The sequence below is a fragment of the Echiichthys vipera genome (assembly GCF_963691815.1).
Source record: "Echiichthys vipera genome assembly, chromosome: 19".
In the NCBI taxonomy this organism is placed as follows: Eukaryota; Metazoa; Chordata; class Actinopteri; order Perciformes; family Trachinidae; genus Echiichthys; species Echiichthys vipera.
This window is the reverse complement of record NC_139844.1, coordinates 12,139,405-12,161,190: the sequence shown is the minus strand read 5'-3', so window position 1 is coordinate 12,161,190 and position 21,786 is coordinate 12,139,405. Positions and strand designations below refer to the sequence as shown.

Sequence of the window (21,786 nt, the reverse complement as noted above, 5' to 3'; positions counted from 1 at the left end):
AGTCATTTGATCTTCAATATGTCAGAAAAAGCTAAAAGCTTACTTCCTTACATCGTTTGTATTGTCTCACCAATTCAAAACCAACACGAGATCCCAGAGCAACATCTTGAAATGTCTTGTTTTTGTTCATCCAACAGTAAAAAACCCAAAGATATTCAGTTGATAATCTCATGACAAAGAAAAGCAGCAAATGGTCACATCTGAGAAGCTGGAACTGGTCAATGTTTGTCAATTTTCACCTTTGTTTGCTTGAAAAAATAAACAACCAAACAATAAATCCATTTTCAAAATAGTTCTTTAATCGATGAAATTACTAATTGTCTAAGTTTATGGTCAAGAGAGTCAAAGAAAAGCAGCAATTCCTCACACTTAAGAAGCTGTAACTATATAATGTTTAGGATTTATGCCTGAAAAATTATAATTATTTGAATATCCAAACTGTTTTCAATACATTTTCTGTCGCTATATTAATCATTTCAGTACTAATCAGTGTAATCATGTCTTCATGTGGACTCAATGAGACCCTTTACTCTGAAAGAATGAATTCACTTTTATGTTTTTTGCTTTCATCATAAAAGACGGTCTGTTGAATCGAACTGAATACAGCGGATATGACACCTGCAGAACAAAGAGCCAGTGGACGGAGGGAGAATTAGTCCAAATTGTGAAACAGCATTCAGATGTGGTGATAAGAATGATGCCAAATGATGCAAACACTTCCTCTTTTCTACGTGGTAAAAACAGTATAAACACTAAAAAGATATAATGTGTGTTCCACGATTGGTACGTTCACTATAACGGCGGCGGCTGCCGCTCTGTATTGCTTGTTTTGTTTTGTTAGTTGCACATTTCAAGCTCTGCAGAGTACAGATATTTCAATTACTGTATAACCTTTACAAAATGTTCAACTGTCAACAACTGACTTTAAATAAAAGCATTAAATGTAAATTTGTCAGCCTGTAACATATTGGAAAAAGAACATTATGCATTCTTCTTTTATTCTCAAGTCACACAGCCTTGAAATAAATTCATCTGTGCAAACATTTCAACAGCTTGGCAGTATTGTTTGTGTTTGATCTCCCATAATCATTTCAGTGTGATGTCTCTCTCTTATCAAGAGGCAGTGAAGGAGGACAAGACCATGGCCTCCTGGTTCAGCTGGAATGAGCCGTACTACCGGAGCCCCCAGCGGGACCCGGCGGACGTGGTCACCGACACTCTGATGCTGGAGTTCAGCTGGCAGCTAAAGGAGGCGGACAGGCAGCAGAGAGAGAGGGAGAGCGAGTATCGGCGTCTCAAGACCGGAGTGGACTACAGCTGGCTGGCCAGCACGCCTCGGTCCTCCTACAACATCAGCACCGGGGAGAGGCTCGGCCTGGAGGACCTCTGCTCCAAGGTGCCACCGCCCTGCTGTGGCCTTGTCATACTCAAGTAAGGAGAGAGCTAAACGTGTAATATGATGAATATTACAGGGTATTTGATTCATTTGTCTCTTAATTTTAAAGTTATGGCCAAAAAAATAGCATCAGATCAGATCCAGATCCACTTCTGTACAGATGTGATGTCACAACTATATTATATATCGGTACAAAGTGCCGGTACAGTAATTCCCTGGCTGCAGTGACTTTGCAGAGATGCTGGGAGCGCAGATGCAAAAGATCTGGAAACACTGACCAATCTGAGCAGACTGGGTTTTTTCTGGAGGAGATCTTAAAGAGACAGGAGCTAAAACAGAGCGTTTCAGACAGAAGGTGAATGCAGGTTTCTTCAGACAGACCGTATGAGAAAAATAATGTGTTTTTTATTAAACTTTAAAGCCTGTAAACATGATCGTAGAAACCTAAAATATGAGTATGAACCTGGAAATGAGCACAACAACATGGGACCTTTAATTGTTCAAATTGAATGAAGATGAGTTGGCCAACTACTCTGTCGTCCCTCACATTAAATCCAATCTCATCACATAATTATTTGGTATCTTCATCCTTTAATCTGCAGCAGAGTCGTCCTGAGATGGCGTGAGCGTCTGTACCAGCTGCAGAGGTCTCAGGTGTCTTGTTAGAGGTTGGCATGTGTTTTGGGAGTTTGACTGCTGGTGTTGTGTGAGTGAGCAGTGAAGTGCTAAACGCTGAGTGGAAGTCACACACAGCAGGGACCAACTGCAGCATGTTTGTGTGATTTTAATTAGCTGCACAGAGGAGGAGGAGTTCTCAGTTGTCCTCAAGTGTGATTAGTCACTTTCTCTAATACTGAGGTACATTTGGGGTTTCAAAAAGCCAGCCCATCCATAAGATAGCTTATTCTTGTTCTAGGTTACATTACCATGTATATATACACATACATATATAGTATAAATCTATTTAGCTGATGCTAAGATGCACAGATGCAGTTAAAAACTCCAGAAAGAACCACTGAATGGACCCTAAATTAAGATTTTGTGAGCTACCGACGTGTCTGAGGTTGTATGTTGAACGTCGAATGTTGGATTACATTTGTAGATCTGGCTTATATTTAAAATGATTATATGTTAGTACAATGCAGTAGTGCAGATGGGGTCTTTAAAGGCATAATGAGTTTAGTGTGAATAAATGGATGGATAGACTGAAAGACTGAAAGCAGTTTCCAAGGTGGAGAATGACCTTTCATGCTCCTTCACTAACTTCGATCCAATCAATATTTTGTGTAAATCCTCTATTAAAGGTTAAAGGATCTATTGATTTCAGACTTCAGTCTCGTATTTTTAATGTTGACAGTGTAGAGACGTTTTCATTCACAATTGAATCATTAACTGCACCTTTTATGAAGCTCTTTTATACTTTCAGAGATAAAAAATTAATATGTGATATGTTGCTATCAAAGTAAAGGTTTGTAGATACACAACATGTTTGTAGATACACAACATTGACACTGACGTGTTTGCGAAGTAAAAAGACCAATCATCAGTTAACCTGAAGCACTTACTGGGAAGCAGGCAAGAGCCCGTCTATTTTAAGGCTTGTTAAGGCCGCAGCACCTTGTTAGTCAGAGGAGGAGGAGTAATTGGGGGGTTAGCTGGAGTGCGCTGGTCACACAGGTGCCTTTTTAATCTTAACATTGCCATTATGTGGATGTTCCTTTGCTCAAAGGCCATAATAGAAACCCTGGACCATGACAAAAATCTTCTTTCAACCCGTATATTCTGATAGAAATTAGAAAGATGAACAGATTTTTGTGTTTATTTTTTTACTTTTTAAAATGGTTGAATCTATTTATGTTAAATAGATTACATTCTTTTATGTGTGGAGGTCAGTGACTGTTGAAGTACTGTTTAAAGGAACTCCCCTGATTTTACACACCAAAGTCTGGTGTCATCTTGAGTACTACTGAGTTTGTGAAAAGAATAGTGTAATGCAACGTCTGATAAATCGATGTAGTGATGTCATTTGAATCAGTTGGGACTGAAAACTACAAGTTTGTCCTGAATCCTTTGTAGTCCATTGTATTTTACTCGCAGATCAGTCTGGTAGCATGCAGCTGAGAAAATTTGGAGCCGTTTGCCAAGCGAATGTCCAATCAGCGTTGTTTTTTTATATGGGTTTCAGTGTGACGCAATGCACGTAAATGTGACCTGATCTAGACACATTTTCAGACAGCGGTAGCCCAATTCTGTTAGCTGCTCGCTAACACTTTTTTCTCTTGGATCCTTCTGTTGGAATATGGACCGGGCACCTGAAATTATGCCCAGTCCGTAAATTTGCGTTACACTAACAGCAAATATCCTTTACCAACATGTTGTGTTGCTTCTGAGCTTTGCCTCAACGCTGTTAGTACGTCATTCACCTCGATGATCTGATTGGTTGATTTGGCCTGTCCAACATAAGTGATAGAGGTGATAGACAATCCGCAACTAGTATTTTCGCACCCTCTCAAAAGATCTCCAAAGGAGAGTTCCAAGATGGATATGCTGAGAAAATGTGAATCATGCGAATCAATCCATCTGGCGGAGTCAGGTTATACATTAGCAGCAACTTGCGTAAATCATCTGAATCTGAGGCTGAACTGTCAGCAGTCCAGTTGCATTATGGGTAATGAAGGTGCCAGGTTTTTAGCAAAGAATAAGAATGTGTGGAATCAAAAACATGATATATCTGGTCTGTCCGACAAAGTAAAATGCTCAGTCGGTGGAGTACCATCTGTGCAATCATCAGCCCATTGTCAGTGTTTGTTCCTTTGTTCTGCACAGGTTCAGGGAGGTTATGCGGGCCAATGAGCCCGAGGTGCAGGAGGTGTCTGGCCTGTTTCGCTCCATCCTCCTTGAGGCTCTGGATCACCTGAAGGAGGAGCAGCAGGCGCAGCGGCTTGCCCAACAGTGGAACAACAAACGTGCCATGAGCATGCCCCTCATGAACTTCAGGTCCCGGATCAAGATCAACCCCTTCGGAAGCACAGTGGGCCTGACCTCCGAGGTGGCTGACGGGACGGGGTTAAGTGACCTCAAAACCGTTTCAGAGGATGTGGAGAGAGGGACTGAGCGGTCGCAGAGTGTGTGGAGCATGCCTGACTTCAGATACAAAGGGAGCAGCGGCAGCAGTAAGGTTGTCTAATGTGGGGCTTCACAGGGCAGTGATGGAGGGACGGATGCTGATCTACAGGACCCTCTGCTGCAGTATTTCCACTTTGCACCAAGCGAGGCAGGATGAACCCCACCCTCCTCCTCCTCTTTTCAGTATGAGACCAATCAGCATTTGTTCTATTAACTGCTGTACCTTTACACCTGTTAGGGCAATGACAGGTGTTTTTTCCTTAAATCCTCTGTAACTTGACGGCACTTTTGTTGAACCTGAAACTGTTCTACTTTTGCTTAAGATTATCACCTCTTGCAGAGATGTGTCTTATATTTTGTTAACATTTACATCTAAGCAATGAGAGTGATCTACTGAAAGCCTAATTGGGATTTCTATGTAATTGAAAGGCTTTCTTGACTACTAAATGTTGCAGGCACAAATGAAATATGTTGTTTCGCCACGCAACACAAAATGGCTGCAGAGGTGAATGATCTTTTATGACAGAATGTTTTGCATGTGAAATTCTATGTAGAAATTATCGGTAATAGAGGCTCAATATTAACGTCACTACAGACTGCTCTGCTTTCTCGTAACAGCATACAAGGACTCAGCACAATAATTCATCATTCAAGGTCAGCAAACTGAAAGCTTTTCTTCTGTTCTTCATTTACAACAGCGTGTGGAAAAATAGAAAAAAAAAAGCCCCAAAGGAAGGAACACTAAATGTTACCGGTCCTTTCCAGCAGTTTATTGCTGTTTCTTTTCTGTTTGTCACACATCAAAATTCAACAGTACACAACAGGTTTACTCCATCATCCATGTAAAGCTTTCAACTGGATTGATACAGGGGGACTAACAGTGACTGTATTTTATATTTCAATGGGATAAAATGACTGATGTTGAACCAATAGTCACAACAGAATTAGGGGGGAATGAATGTTGTGAATAAAACACAGTTACCATCAAACAACGCAATGGATTCGTATATCTTCTTAAAAAATGTACATACAAAATATCAGTACAAACTGATATCACTGTGGCTCCCACAGCCAACTTTTACTGTGGAAACATAACCGTTATCTACTAAAAAAAAATAAATGTATGTGCAGTCCTACATGTAGTACGGGTTGACATGGATGATTGATGTACAAGTGTTGGGGAGTACTACTGCATATGCAAAAGTAAATGTTGTAGAAAGCCTTTTGTGGCTGCAGAGGGAGCTGCGTGAAGTCTGGTAAATTGCCTCAGGTGATGCCACTTACTAGCATATTACACCCAAATTTCTGGCTCAACTGTCGCAGTTGAATTGCATTGTGGGTAATGTAGGCGCCCGATTTGACATGGAAGATGTGTGGAATAAGAAAAAGACAACATTTCTGGTCCAATGTGAGTCCAACGATGTTAAAGGAGTAGAATTCTCAGTCGGTGGAGTCTTTTAAATGGGTGATCATACGTTCAAACCACAAACAAAGTTGAGAAGTCGATCGCTGGCAGATACTGGCCTTTATCTGATGGAGTTGGTTACAGATAAAACTAAGCTGAAGAATTGGCCACCTGGGCAGTGCCATGGTCAAAATGAAGCTAGACACAGCTCCTTCACTCCGTCAGACACTGTGTGTCAGTCTTTATCAGAAAACTCCTCGTTGTTGTTGTCCTGGAAAGCCCAGCTGTTGTATCCTGAGGTTGCTGACATGTCCGAGCCCGAGCACCACTACTGCCGTCGCCAGTGGCAGCACAGCATCACACGGTAGAGTTCAAGAACTCAAGAAGTTCTGCTCGATTTTTATCTCGCTGTAACAAAACAAAAACAAAATGGCAAATAACAATCTATTCACAAACTATAACGATACTTTGTTGCTTACTTGACAGCAAAAAGGTGACATTACCTGTTTGTCTTTCTTTGACTTCTTTACTTTCATCTTTATCTTTTTCCCTGAAATCATGCTGTACTTGCCCTTTTTCTTGTCCTTCAAGTACTGAAAGAAAAACAAATGTGACTTCAATGGGGCTATTATACAATTTATTTTCGTTAAGTTGACTGACAAAATAACCAAACCTGGGATTGTTGTAACTAGGTATGTGCATATCATACAAGTTGGATGGCCAAAACCTCCAAAAATGTTCTTAAATGATCAACATCACCACCCATAAGGATGAAATTACATTGCTTTTAGATAAATACATTGTGATAACTATAATGCTAAATTGACAAAGTACAATAATAATAATAATAATAATAATGAAATATTATATATAATAAAGATAAAAAGCTGGTTTGAAGCCAGTTCTTTGTCATGCCACAGTGGGCAGTGTGTAGATGAACTGTGTTTGGCTTCCCCTCTGTGGCGGAAATCCCTGTGGAACGAACATCGTAGGTCTGCCAGCAGGGATTTCTGCCAAACAGTTAAAAAAGGGTTTTGTGGGACCCTAACCGGCAGTTACCTTGGAGATCTGTACAGGTCCTGCGTCCTCTTCTCCTCCTTTTGCTTTCTTGTCTTTTTTACGTTTGTGTCGCTTCTCTTTCTTCCCTTTCTGCTCCAGGATACAAAATAAAGTTGGACTTACTTTTCAGTCAAGTAAAACATTTTACTTTGTTACTTCAACTTATAAATAAATACATGAGATAAATGCACAAGATTACTTTTTTGTGTTGTTTCTCATTTTTCCTTTTCTTTGACTGCTTTCTGGATTTACTGCGCGAGTCTAAAAACAAATTACAAAAAATCAATTTATGGGCATACAATTTTATGATGCTAAAAATAGACATAAATGTGGATTAACAAAGCACAAAATCCTCTCACATTAATACAATTGAACATTGATGAACACCAGCCAAAGATTTAATGTACTGCTGACTTTAAAGATACACTTACCACTACTGCTAGAGCTACTCCGGCTATGGCTGGACGAGTGTGACGAACCCGATGAAGAAGAGGATGATGAGGATGAAGATGAGCTGGAAGAGGACGACGAGGAAGACCTACTACGACTGCGTTTACGCTTGTTTTTTTCTCGACCTGAATAAACGCAAGACAGACATAAAGATAAACCTTCTTTTGTGATTTTCACAGGAGATGAGCAAAGAAAAACTGTAATTAACCCTACTTATATGTCCCACCCTGAACACAAACAACATCTAACATTACAAGCCCACAACAACAGTAACAGAGGCTAGTCAGGAGTTTCATGTATCGGTTTGTTATAAGTGGTCTCGCCTGTGCTGCTGGATCTCCTCCTCTCATCTGATCTGGAGCTGGAGCTGGAAACCCTGGATTCCGCCCTCGTTGACTAGAAACAAAGACAAATATTTATGCTAAAGGTATTTGAGTGGGAGTCCTGGATGGGACAGGTGACACGTTTTTTAATTGAAATCTGCGCTACAGGAATAAAATGTTAGCCAGGGTTCCTACACCTTTTCTAAAGTCAAATTCAAGCACTTATCAAGGTGTATTTTCATGCTTTTCCAGCACCTTACTAATTACTACACCTTAGTAAACTACATATTTGTATGCAGTACAATACTCAGTATTCAACATACTTATAATTGCACTTGTTCATCACATTAAATTATATTTTATTGTCTTATAAACAACCAATATGATGTTTTGAATCAGCTTCCTACAGAAGGATGACAAATGAAAGTCGACAGAAATATAATCACCAACTCTTTTAAAGATCCGTTAATCATCAATGTTTTTAGTTTCTCTAATAGGGGGAGATTCTTTTGTCTGGTAAGACGACACATAAAACATAACATTTCAAGCACTTTTAAGCACTTTATTACATTTACATTATTTACACCACACTAAAATTCAGGTGTTTTCAAGGATTTCCAGCACCCGTGCAAACCTTTGATAAACTTACACACTGACGTTATCCAACGGTTTAAAATAGGCAACGTTAACTCTTTACATTCAACCGGAACTTCTGATTACAGGCGCTTACATAAATGGTGCTTTCTCTTTGCTTTAACGTAAACAGGGCTAAACGGTTACTGAGCTAAAGCTAAACTGCTCTTTGAGATATTACATGATCTCATAATAATGCAAGAGAAGGAGAAGTTCTGTACTCACCATGGCGGAAGCAGAATACTGTTAATATATCATATATATGCATAAACTGTCACTTTAACAGCTGAAAAAGGGGGGTAAACTACATATATACTCGCAGTTTTCTCTCGCAATTAGCATTAGCCGGAATTATTAGGAGACATTTTGTATCCCATGATGCACCGCGGCTAATATGCTCAAAACAAGGGAGCGACCGACAGGACAGCAGGTGAGTACAGCGCCCCCATCGGTGAAGGAGGGGAACAACAAGTCGTGAAGTGTGAGTTGAGGTGAGTTATGGCTGTAAATTCAGGGATAATCAATACATTTTATTTCTACTGAGGATGTTTTTGATCTAAGACTAGCACAATGTAACCACAAACAACTTGGGAAGTAGTTAAATCCCTTTACCTTCCACACAAATTTACTTTCTAGAGCAGTGGTTCTCAAAAGTTGTACATGACAAACCACCTGAGGAAATATCAGGCTCTGTCAGGTACCACCACTAAGACCAATGTTACAATACAGCAGTGTAGACCGACACTATTCAGCTACGGATAGGAAGGTTTATTTCTAATCAGAAGATTATTTGTTGTTGACTGTCTTCAGCCATAACTGCTCTAAATATTCTCCTTTTGATCTGCACTTCTCTTCCTAACAATGAGACGGGATAAACCTACTACCTTTGTCAGCAACACTCATCCTTTTGAGGATAAATCTCTCTGCAGCCATTGATTCAACTTTTTATTTGTCTTATCACTAATCTAATTAAAGTTTACAGAGCATTTGTCCTCCTCATTTTTCATTATAGTTTGTTTGTTTGTTTGTTTGTTTATCTGGATCCCCTTTAGCTTCAGTTTCACCTGCAGTTTTACGTTGTAATACAATTTACACAATCACATTAAATACTCGAACATTAAACATAACATCACATTACACAGAATGCAACTCAAATAGTGACAGAATTATAACCCATGCAACCAACTCACAAGAACTAGCATTAGAGACTGAAGTTTTGTTGAAGGTAATATTCTTTAAGTGATTTTTTAAACCTATATTGAGTGTTTTGTGTTTTTGTTTAATATTATTTGTTATTATTATCTTATTCACACATTGCTCTGTATGTGACTGAACGTTGAACTGATTAGTTTTTTTGCTTTAGGTAAAATAAAACAACCTCCAACTGCATGCCTTGTTTGATTATGGTGATGTGTATCTGTACTAAAAGATATTTTTTTACACCCAGTAACAGGTGTCTTAGTTGTTATGACATTTCGTAAGAAAAACCATGAGTGAGTTCACAAATCTATTTTTAACTTTTAACCAGGAGAGGCTTTCATGCGTTTTACTGACATTTCAATTCAATTCAATTCAATTGTATTTATAGTGCCAAATCATAACAAAGGTTATCTCAGGACACTTTACAGAGTAGACGACGCTCTATGACTTATTTAGGATTTAAATAGACCCAACAATTTCTCCATAGAGGAATTTCACCTCAACCCACATGAAAGAGCTACACATGCAGCTTTATTCTGTATCAGTTGTGTTTTTTTAATATTACCTATTAAAATGCCGGACCAAACCACGGAGCAGTAATCCAGGTGTGAAAAAAACAGAGCCTGAAATACTTCTTTAACTATTTGTGGTGTTGAGTTTTTTTAATAATGGACAGAGTGATAATAAACCCTAGATAAGTAACCTTTTATTTGGGATTACAAACAGGGGAAGTGTCACTTTCTTTAAGGGAAAAAAGTTCACGTTTCTTCAGATTTAAGCAGAGTCCAGAAGCTTCGGAAAATAATTTTATTGTTTCAGAGTGGGTCTACCTCCATTCGAGAGAACGGTGCTTCGATCCCCCAGGTCTGCATGTCGAAGTGTCCTTGGGAAAGACACTGAACCCCTAATTGCTCCCTGTGCTGCACATGGGTGTGTGAATGTGGTGTGACTGGTTAGATTAGAAGGTATGTAGATGTCCACTGCCATCTGTGTAAATGTCTGTGTGAATGGGTGAATGTGACAAGTAGTGTGAAAGCGCCTTGAGTAGTCAGAAGACTAGAAAGGCACTATATAAGTACAAGTCCATTTCCAATATGGGTGGAAAGAAATTGTGTACATGAAGCAAGGCAGCCCTGCTGGATGCATTTTTTTTTGCATGGATTATGTGTAAGGGTTTTAAAGTCTGTGTGTTTCCTGAATGGCAGAACACGAAACACTTGAACACATATTCTTCTCTTCTTCGGTCACAGTGATGTTCTGGAAAGATGTTTTTCGATGGTTAAATATTGGGATTAACAATTCTTTGTTTAAGAAATTTCAAGTGATGATACATATGGATGGTCTGTCAAAAGAGATACCCAAAATGGTGAACATAATTCTCATTATGGGAAAATATCATATACACAAGAATACATGGAATAACAGCAAATCCACCATAAACTGTTTTAAAATGAAAAGAAAAACTATATAACATTCCTAAACGTGTTATCGGAAGAAAATCAGTCTATAAATGAATTATATGAAACAATGTCAATTTCTTGCTCTTTAATTTATAATCCCGTGTTCTTTTAACACGCTTAAAGCACCGACAGGACAGCAGTTGAGCACAGCGCCCCCATCGGTCAAAGAGGGGAAGAACATGTCGCTCAAGTGTTTCAAACAGGTGAGTTATGGCTGTAAATTCAGGGATACTCAATACATTTTATTTCTACTGAGGATTTGTTATTCTTAAACTACCAGAAAGAGACCACAGACCACTTGGGAAGAAGTTACATCACATTACCTGCCACACTTCTTCACTTTCTAGACTAATAAGGATTCACGGTTTCAGTTGTTGCTAGGTAACCTTAACGTTCCAGCTAGCTAACATCTAACGTTAGCTAAGATAATTACAATAAACTCAGCAATAAACCATAACGGTACTTTCGTCAAAGTTATGATGTTCAGGATTTGTTAAAAAAGTCTGTAGAGATTTGTCGATCAACTCTGGTTATTTTGCGGGTGTTTTTTGTGTCTACACACCAATATAAAAGGTTGGGCTAAAAGCTAACATCTGTATAGTGTTCACAATAAAGACTCCCTTACTGTAGTTGAGTTTGTTAGCATGCTACATTTGCAAGGCTGACCCTAGGTTTTTGATGCTCATATTTTACTATTTGAACATTTTATAATGCAATATCGAAGAATATTAGTGTTTTAACCCCCAAACAAATAACGCAATAAACTACCGTTTTCTGATGAAGATCCCTTCAACTTTTGCTATTGTGACCAAGATGTGTTATATTTCAGAGTTGAAAGATAAACTTGTCATTTCTTTTCAAAAATATCTTTTAGTTCATATTTACACACACTCACACACACACAAACACACACGCACGCGCGCGCACACGCACACACACACACACACACACACACACACACACAATTCACTTCAATTTTATTCATAGTGTCAAATCATTACAAAGGTTATCCGAAGACACTTTACCCTACAATTCCTTTATGAGAATCCGCAAGTCGCAACATCTATAATAATAATAATAATATTTATATAAAATATGTATCATCTGGCAATCTTGTGCACACAGTGGCAATGAAAACCATCCTTATAACAGGCAGGAAGGTCGATTTTGTTATATAAACTATTGTTGATGCAGTGAGCTCTTCTAATTGGTCCTCAACACAAAGCACATCTGTTGCTTATTGATGATGTAATTGGACAAATTATAACTTTGTCCTGCTGGTGGCGCTAGAGGAGAAGTTATTATTCATCCCTAGGGGACAGGAATGTGATAGGAATGAAAACTTTTCCAACAGTCTATGAGCTATTTCACTCAAAACCTCAAATGTCAACCCTCCTGATGCCTGATGAGTGATAATTCAATGTAAGGAAGTCATAAGACTGTAATATTTCCGCCATATATTTGTAATATTTCTACCACAAAAACACACAAACACAGGTATTGTACAAAACATATTTATTATGACAGTATTAGTATACTTTACAAATACAAGCACATGCCCACTGTATAAAAATACAAAATCTTGATGAGTTTCAGTGTTCTCGGCATTATAAATCATTTGACAAACCAAACTATTGATTACAACTATGTGTCGTCAGTTCCATCAAGCCCTGCAGTCTTATGTTTCAATGTAAAAAAAAGTCCAACTGATGTATGTAATGGCATGATGAAACTCTTTGAAAAAGGTTTGTTTAGTGTCACATTTGCACCTCATATAAATGCCAGAATGTTCTTATTTATCAGTTTGCAAGTCCTGTTCAACTCTTTGAAAAGCATCTAAAAAATATTCACTAAAAGTCACTTCTTTTTTTAACATTGAAGGACTTTAATAAAACCGACCATGTCAATCCATCTAAAAGCTAAACTGTACATAAGATTACACTAGATGTAAATAGAAAGCAGACAAAAAATGAACTTCAGCTGGCCGAGTGACAGCTAATCTAATGCTGAATACATTATTGCATTAAAGAAATGGTACAGCTGCCCTGAGATGGATAGAAAATGATTATAAGCAGTGGGAGATAAGCAAAGCAAAGGTTCATTAGTTACAACATATCATGCGACTATCCCTGCCCATGTCAGAGCCTCCCTGCTGGTTTCACGCAGTCAGACTCTGACTCCTTGCAGAAGGATTGGGCTCCAGTGAGGTGACATGAAGCAGCACATCAAAGCAGATTTAACCCCTCTCTTTGACCTCAGCCTCAGCAAAACATACATATGCCAAACGGATAGCAATATAAAATAATGTATGAAGAAAAATAAACACTATGCTAATGTTTTAAAAACATGCTTTTTTGCGTTTTGTAATATAAAAAGGAAATAAAGAAAAATGTAATGGAAGTGGTTGCGTATCAGCATCAGAATCTATGTTTTTTAAAATTATTGAACACAATTTTCAACGTTACAAAAAATACCTTACGCTCTCTGTTTCAAATTCTTATATTTTTTTCTTAGTGTAAAACACACTTCCCATCCTCATTGCAAATTTAAACTGTACTATGATAATAAAAAAAAACCCTGCTGCAGATATCTTTGCTCACAAAACAGTTTCCAAATGAACTTGGTGGAGAGTAGAGCAAATAGTTTTTAGTTAGGCCTATGTTTATATCACATTAATATCATTAATAGATATCTGCAGACATCATGGTGCAGCTGATTAATGATCCTTCTTTGAGCTCAGTGGACGGTGAGCAGATATTTAAACCTCTGCTTTGTTCTTCGAGTGATCGGCGTGAGCCAAGCTCTCCTCATTCTCCTCCTCCTCCTCAGGAACCTGGAAAACATGCAGTCCAAATGATTTGTCTGTAGCTTAATGAAAGAGACTTGAATAAGACACAAGTACACAGACTTTACCAGCAGAGAATAAAACCAGCAGTACCAGAGAGTTGGAATGAAAACAAGTCTGTCTGATGAAATCTTGAATGATTATAGTGAACCACATTCATCTAATAAGATCACCAAACCAAACATTTTGGGGTACTGTATCTATCATTTGTGATGCTCAGCAGTCAAATACTAGAGGTGATATTTATGAGGAATGGGATGCCTTACCTCCCAGTAAAGAGAATCATCGAAGCAGTTCTGGTCGGGAGGCTGGCCCCAGAATGGCAACTTCATTATTAAACCTTGAACGAGAAAATGAATTGTTTGATCACGCAGGTTTTTTACTAAATCATAAGACCCCTGGCCTTTTCCCTTGAGTGACAAACCCTGTGCTCAGGAACTTAACTGCCTTGTCACGTTTATGGGCTCATGTTTCTCACGTCTCATGTTATCTTCTCCACCCACCTGTAATAGCACCTCCAACCAACGCGAACCCTAGGGATGAAGCCAAGGCGGCAGCTTGCATGGCAGCATCACCCCTGAAGAGGAGGAGGAGGGAAGACAGGAATGTAAGCGCTGACATTTAACTAAAGCAAAAAATGACACAAGAGCTACAATACAGTTATGTGTGTGTTTATAGAATATAATATCTTTATTGTCATTGTACAAGTACAACATGGTTGCAACCTCTGATAGATGCAATGGAAATAAGGTAACAATAAAAAGTAAGGTAAAAGTACAAATGGGTCAAAATAGCAATAAAGTGGCAGTAAAGTTATAACAGTACTGAAATACTGCAAATGGCTTGGATGTACTATGCAGCATTAAAGCATGTGGTGAGTGAAATGGCCCTTACCCCTCTTTTTTTCCCAAAGCCACAGCCACAATACCAGCCAATCCACCCAGGATGCCAGGCATGCCGTGCAGATTGTGGACACCGCAGGTATCCTGGATGCCCAGGTTGGATGCCAGGATGGGCTACAGGGAAACAATCTCTTATTGCAACCAATGGAGTGTCTTTGTAAAAGGTGAAACATATATTTTGTTTTTTTTAAAATGGACATGGGCCTTCATATTATAAAAAATATGTAGGAATTGATCATTTTTGACTGACAAAGACATTTTTGTAGTTTTAATTGTTTTGCAGCTAATCTGTATTTCTATTATCAATCAGCCTACGGATTATGTTCCACAATCAATCATTTGGTCTAAAATATGTCAACAAATTGTAGAAAATGACCATTACAGATCCTAAGAGCCCAAGGTGTAGTTTTCAAATGTCTTATTTTGCCCAACCACCAGTCCAATATATTTTATTCACTACAGAAGTGTGAGAAAACCATAAAATATTCCCATTGAGAATTAAAAATCGCTCAGAGAATGAATCTACTATAAAAATTGTTCCAGATTTTCTGGAAACTGACTCATCAAGTAATTGATCTGATCGTTTACACAAACATTTTTTATGAAACTATAAATTACAATCACTGTTGATGCACCTGTGCTTTGACTTTCAACTCACAGTTAGGAACTTGAAGCCCAGAGTAGAGATGATGCCAGCCACTAATCCAATCAGCATAGCCCCAAATGGCCCGATGTTCATGTCAGCACATGTTCCCACAGCTACTCCACCAGCCAAGGTGGCATTCTGAATATGCACCTGTAGTAAATCAAGATATAAAAACAAGTATACAACTGAACCTTTTTTAAAATTCTTGAATTAGTTTTAGTAATGACATTATAAGTTAAAGGAAAGTTATCTGACCATGTCCAGTTTTCCTTTGTGCTCCACGAGGCTGGAGATGGCGTAGGCAGAGAGCACGCAGGCAGCCAGGGAGAGGTAGGTGTTGATCACTGCTGTGAGCTGAGTGAAGCCGGGATCAGCGATGGCCGAGTTAAAACTGGGCCAGAACATCCACAGGAAGACGGTTCCTGTAGAAGAGGGTGATAAGGAAACAGCATGTGTATCAGTTAATATTAAGTATTTTCTCCCTATCAAATCACACCACAAGTTAGAAACTTAAAGTTTCATATTAATCTTTGCTGAACAGGATTGATACACAGTTGAGGTCAGTATGTTTATCACCGTATTCTGCGGTGTTATTTGTATCCACTAGGTGGCATAAGTCGTGCATGTGCAGGGGCCAGGGAGGAACCAGTGAGGGAAGAGTACAGCAAAAAAAAAACTCATATCACTGCTGTAAACAGATGACTAATATATGACATTAGTTGGATTAGCTCTTACCAATCATAGCAAACAGATCAGAGTGATAAACCGATCCGTCGTTCTCATGTCCGTTTCTTAAACCTGGTCGGTAAAGTACTCGAGCTACAGCCAGACCAAAGTAGGCTCCAAAAGCATGGATGATCATGGATGCTCCAACATCATTAGCCTGTGCAAGAACAGTTGGTACAGAGTTAACACAGCGAATGTCTATGGTCATAATGCAGGAGTTGATGCCGTATTGTAGCTCATCAACACATGCACGTGTCATTGCGTACTTACTCCGAGGATTTCGGCCACCAGATGTTCATTGATGGAGAAGATGGTGATCTCCAGTATGGTCATGATGAGGAGCTGCACTGGGCTGGTTTTACCCAGAACTGCTCCGAAGGAAATCAGGACTGTTGCTGTGCTGAAGTCTGCGTTGATTATTCTGTAGGATAGAGAAGAAAGTTTAGGAAAACAGAAATTAGAGGATGATAAGGAGAAAGGGTAGAAGACAAAAATACCCAAACCAGCACTGTTGGACCTCCATCATTTACTGAAAGTTAATGTAAAGGATAATCAGCTTATTGAAAACCAAGACGCCCAGAAAAAGACATTCGTACTTGAAGATGTTGACTTTGATCTTGCCATCATCCAGGTGCCAGATGCCCTGCATGAGGAGGCCCCACTGCAGGCCAAAGGCAGCTAGGAGTAGGTTGATGCCTACGCTGCTGAACCCGTATCTCTTCAGGAAGGTCATAAGGAACCCGAAGCCAATGAAGATCATGACGTGGACATCCTGAAACACTGGAGACATAAGAAGGGTGGTTAGTTTTGCTTTTAATTTGATGACAGGGCCCTGCTTTGTTTTGAGAGTCCTACTTTGGCCTTAGCTAAATGTGGACATAAAATTGAATCAGATAAAACACTTGATACGCTGCCAGAAATTAGCCATTTTCCAAGACTTTACTTTACATGGTGGTATTCTTTTGACGTTGTAGTATAAATGATTCATTGAGCAGTTACTGGACTTCACGGGAGTAATTTCCTTCAATAGAGGGTGTGACCTGTTAGATGGAAAATCAATTAAATCACACTGTGAATGGGATTCTGGGAAACTGCTCCTGCTGTTGAGTTTGTGGTCTTGTACTGTTTCTATGAAGTGCATATGACCCTAATTGTTGAGCACACCCTTATCTATTAGTCTCAGTTGATAGTCGGACAAAGACAGCAGGGTTTGGAATTAGTTTGGATCACATTTTAAACTTTATTCTCAGTAATGAAACAAACAAAAAAGACAAGCTCTTCAAGAGGAGATACTATGAATCTGAATTAAGGCCAGGTAAGTTCGTGCGGATTTGTGTTGAACTGAAGTCCCACTTCCTGTCAGGATATTGGAATATTTCCCAGATGCCTTTAAGCTTGATATGATGAGCCCCTCACGTAGACAATACATCCTGTGCGCAGGCTTATTTTCCTCTGTTTGTAATGAGCATGAAGGTAGCCACTGTTGTCTACAGGACAAGAGTAAAATGTAAAACAATGCTTTCATGATGATTGAGCTGTTTGGGAACCCCCAGTCAACAGGACAAACATGTTTATTTCTGCTGTAAATCGCATTCCAAGCTCAAGTGGCCATTCGAGAACTGCTATTTTTGGCTCTTTTGTGTTAACTTCATTTTTTAGCCCCAGAGGTCACCACTTGGTCATATCTGATTTGTTTGATTCCTGGAGTCTTGTAGTCACAGTGAAGTTGCCAGGCAACCAGCTGAAACTAGATAAAGTAATCCCCTGTAAAGCCACAACATGTTGTTTTTATATTTGAGTGAGAACACATAAGATAAAGCAAATACTATTATGCAAATTAATCTGCACCCTTTTTTCACAAAAAGTATTTACATATAGAGTATGGCACATTTTCAAAATGTCCTTTGTAAAAGTGAGACATGAAAACACCTCTATCTACTTTTGCGAGGCAGAATCCAAAGATGCCACAGTCTAATAGTGTTTTAATGGGTTTCTGTACATGCTCAAACAACAACATATTTAAACAGATATTGTACTGTAGGCTACTTTAATCATAAACAAATCTGATAAACATAGAGCTGCTCAGTATTTGTAAAGAAGATCCAAAACAACACAGGACTGAGAATTACTAATATCACCAGTCTGTGTTCAGGGATTATTAAAGTCATATCTCATCTTGTCAACTTAACTTTTAAGCTCTCCACCGCTTGATAAAGAATTAATTAACCAATTTAATCAATCACTTTACAAACACTTGTGTCGATATCATAAATGGCTTTCTTCACTCATTTCATGTTTACACAGAGGCCAAATGTTGTGGCTTTTAGTATCAAACAACCTCTAAAGACTTGTGTAAGTATGTTTTCACAAGAAGACAGTTGTGAAATGTATGTAATGATTAGCTCGATAAATCCTGACGTGTGTTTGTTTCGTGTTGCATAACATGCGGTCAGCATTTTGATAACTGTACAGATATTATCAGCCAGTCATGGTGTAAATATTTGATGTGGCTCACATCCACTGAGCTGTTTTTAACAGAAAACAAAGTTTGCCCCTTCAACATGCACTTTGACCCCCCCTTCCATTTACACAGGCCTGCTCTCTTTGTAGTAGGGGGCTTCTAGTGATCAGTAGATTGAAGATGGAGAGGAGGTAAAGCTGGAAAGCAGCCATAGTGACTGGCACCACGCCCAGATGTTTGGTAATGAGAGAGAATCCCCTCAGGACCTACTGTAGTGCAGACCGTAGAGCAGTGATGCAACCAAGGCAAAAAGTACTATTTCATTTTTTTTCTAAGTGCTGGAGCAACACATGCCCTCGTCTTTGATGTTTTTATTCTGCAAATCAATCCTTATTAAGATAAATTCACTTTCCAAGAGTCTTGGTTATAAACGGATGCAGTGTTTCATCAAACCGTTTCAACCAGAGTTAGTTTCTGTCATTTTCCTGGTTTTAAAAGTGAATGGATTTGATCCGTAAACGCTTTTACTTGTTCCAGTCCACATTTCTCCGCTTACTTGTCTTCCTTTGAACTACAGTTGTTTGGTATGTGTTTGATAGCAGATCTGTATGCACGCACGCCTAACATTAAAAATCACATTTTAAATGCTTAGTCAACATAATTGAGCTGACATCGGGCATGAGGCGGGGTACACCCTGGACAGGACGCCAGTCTATCACAGGGCACATAGAGACAAACAGAGAGACAACTATTCACACTCACTTTCACACCTATGGGCAATTTACAGTCATCAATTTACACATTAACACGTGCATGTCTTTGGACTGTAGGAGGAAGCCGGAGAACCCACGCAGACACGCAGACACGCAGACACGCAGACACGCAGACACGCAGACACGCAGACACGGGGAAAACATGCAAACTCCACACAGAATGGCCTCTGCCCGGATTTGAACCCTCTTGCTGTGAGGCGACAATGCTAACCACCACACCACCGTGCCGCCCAACATCAACATTTTTTTAAATTAAATTATTATTTTTTATAAATGTCTGGAGACAAAACCAAAATAATAATATAAATTCAGGAGAACACTGTTGTTATTGATAGACATGTTCCTGTCTATCTTAAACGCTCGGCCTTAATTCTAATCATTGGGCTAATCTCTATAGGTCACACCCGCCCCTCCCAATCATGAACAGATGTTCAAAGAGTAAAACAGCCGTTTGTAGGTGCAACTATCTTAATGCAGATAAGTGCTCCAAATGCCTCAATTGCAGAAAACCGCTCTATGCTCTAAAGGTGCCAATGTTTAATTTAAAACACAGCCTTTTCGCCCTGTCTATCATCTGTCTTTGCTCTTGATTACATTCTTTCATTATCTGTGTTAGACACATAAATCACATGTGACCTCCACTGTATGAGGCCTGACTTTTCTCTGCAGGATCCTCTTTGACTGCTCAGCTGCATGTGTATGAATAGACTTTGTGAGGGATGAGAATGTGACCCCATGACTCCTCTTATTGCATTCAGCAGACCTGCGCTGGAAACAACCTCCAAATTCTTCTGTCTGTTAGAAAGTAATTGGAAAATTACATCCGTAAAACAGAATTCACGTTGTCCCAGTGAAGGAAAGGAGACCTTTTTTAAGTCACTCAACTCTTCAAAGTCCAAGACTACAGAACGATAGTTTGGGAATATGGACAATTTGTAGATTAATTTATTTGGAATAAGTTTAATTTCACTATTTTCCTTAACATTTCTAAATCAGAATTATTTTTCATATCCTACTGAAAAGCAATGAAAGTCAGCAGAACAAACTTTTTCCTCTGTTTAACATCATAGCTACAACAAAAGTGATGTGTTAGAGGATAAACACTTGATAATCCATCATTTTTAACCTCTTCAAAAGCAGTCTAGTAACCAAACTTTGAGGCATCTATCCCTCAGCTTGCAGCCCCAGGTACACTTACTAGGATAGAGATCCATGGGCCCCTTCTCTTCATGGTCAGTCTCATTGGAGTGACCGTTGTGCCCGTGGGATTTTCCATCATCATAGACCACAAACACGGCGAACAGGATGATGGTGATAATCTCCAAAGCCAAGGCCACAATGGGAAACTTCATCCTCATGTTGGTGGCGTATGCAGGCATCCTGAGACCAACTCTAGTTATCACTCACAGTCTGACGCACACTCACTAACTGTGTCTGTCCCTCCCTATCTGTCTTTTTTAGGGCTGTGTAAAGGGAGGGAAGAAAGTGGTGTCTGGCTTTAAACTGATGCAGGTTCTGTGTTGACCAATGAGCAGAAGACTGGGGCCTCGGTGGTGAACACCCCCCACATGCACTTTACTCATGGGGATGGGTTTCCTCTCTGGATGTCAGAAGGGACAAAGCAAAACACAAATGTAATGACACTCTGCCAGTGAGCGGACATTAGAGAAATACTGCTCCTTCTGACTCATTTTTCACTGTCAAAGTTTGTTGACTTGTTGACTTAACTTTAACGTCAGGACTGGTGCATTCCTTTCATTAGAAGAAGAACAATCTTTGAAAATGTAAAGATAAATCTCTTCATAAAGAGATATTTGCTATTTAGAACTGTGGTTTGCTCAAGAAAATATACAGTAGCTTTCATACAATTACAGTTTTTGTTTTTATGCGCTCTACTGAACACTGTTCCTCTTTCTTAGTGCAGACACCTTTTAGACACTGTACCCTTGATATTAAACACTTTCAGATGCATTACTAAAGTAAAAGTATCAATATGACCCTGTTAATAATACTTAGTTACAAATTTTTTAAGTATAGAAGTCGCAGCAAAATATACTTAAAGTATCAAAAGCAAACTTGGTGAATGGAACATTTATAATCCATTCATTTATAAGCAGCGTGTTGTAGCTGTTTAAGGTGGAGCTGACTTTCTACTTTATATACTTAAATCCATAATAAAGCTATATTACACAAATGTATCTATGTTTCTATGTTTTGTATGTAAAAACGTATTTGCCTCTCTAACTACATTTATTCTGCAGTAATAAACAAATCATTATTAAGAATAAACATTTAATAAGTGGTTTGTACATAAGCAGATGTAAAAATTTGTCAACAACTGTAACTCCTCCTGTGGGAAACCAAAGTGAAGATTGACAGAT

General features: G+C 39.0%; 3 protein-coding genes across 3 annotated transcripts; 1 reads left to right on the top strand and 2 right to left on the bottom strand.

Moving 5' to 3' along the window:
• Nucleotides 1–1,141: 1,141 nt before the first annotated feature.
• rd3 (retinal degeneration 3, GUCY2D regulator) lies at nt 1,142–4,583 on the top strand (the record flags this gene model as incomplete). The annotated part of the gene is made up of 2 exons (XM_083933562.1): nt 1,142–1,431; nt 4,223–4,583. The coding sequence occupies 2 exons, from the start codon at nt 1,142–1,144 to the stop codon at nt 4,581–4,583; spliced, it is 651 nt and encodes a 216-aa protein (XP_083789688.1).
• Nucleotides 4,584–5,281: 698 nt separating this feature from the next.
• LOC310961965 (uncharacterized protein) lies at nt 5,282–8,753 on the bottom strand. The gene is made up of 7 exons (XM_083934281.1): nt 8,618–8,753; nt 7,760–7,832; nt 7,418–7,561; nt 7,186–7,247; nt 6,987–7,076; nt 6,431–6,520; nt 5,282–6,335 (listed from the first exon to the last, which is right to left on the bottom strand). The coding sequence occupies exons 1-7, from the start codon at nt 8,618–8,620 to the stop codon at nt 6,285–6,287; spliced, it is 513 nt and encodes a 170-aa protein (XP_083790407.1). The 5' UTR covers nt 8,621–8,753; the 3' UTR covers nt 5,282–6,284.
• Nucleotides 8,754–12,624: 3,871 nt separating this feature from the next.
• rhag (Rh associated glycoprotein) lies at nt 12,625–20,858 on the bottom strand. The gene is made up of 10 exons (XM_083933682.1): nt 20,604–20,858; nt 16,768–16,951; nt 16,442–16,592; nt 16,181–16,328; nt 15,701–15,867; nt 15,458–15,595; nt 14,792–14,913; nt 14,401–14,474; nt 14,164–14,237; nt 12,625–13,885 (listed from the first exon to the last, which is right to left on the bottom strand). The coding sequence occupies exons 1-10, from the start codon at nt 20,782–20,784 to the stop codon at nt 13,811–13,813; spliced, it is 1,314 nt and encodes a 437-aa protein (XP_083789808.1). The 5' UTR covers nt 20,785–20,858; the 3' UTR covers nt 12,625–13,810.
• Nucleotides 20,859–21,786: the final 928 nt, after the last annotated feature.

Bases quoted from the DNA above. Each gene is read 5' to 3' on its own strand.
- LOC310961965 (XM_083934281.1), bottom strand. The intron at 6,521-6,986 runs GTAACTGCCGGT...TTTTTCTTTCAG, and splicing joins GACCTGTACAGATCTCCAAG to TACTTGAAGGACAAGAAAAA. The intron at 6,336-6,430 runs GTAATGTCACCT...GTTTTGTTACAG, and splicing joins AGTCAAAGAAAGACAAACAG to CGAGATAAAAATCGAGCAGA.
- rhag (XM_083933682.1), bottom strand. From the start codon at position 20,784: ATGCCTGCATACGCCACCAACATGAGGATGAAGTTTCCCATTGTGGCC. The intron at 16,593-16,767 runs GTACGAATGTCT...TCTATCCTACAG, and splicing joins ATCAAAGTCAACATCTTCAA to AATAATCAACGCAGACTTCA. The intron at 15,596-15,700 runs GTCAGATAACTT...GATTTACTACAG, and splicing joins ACAAAGGAAAACTGGACATG to GTGCATATTCAGAATGCCAC.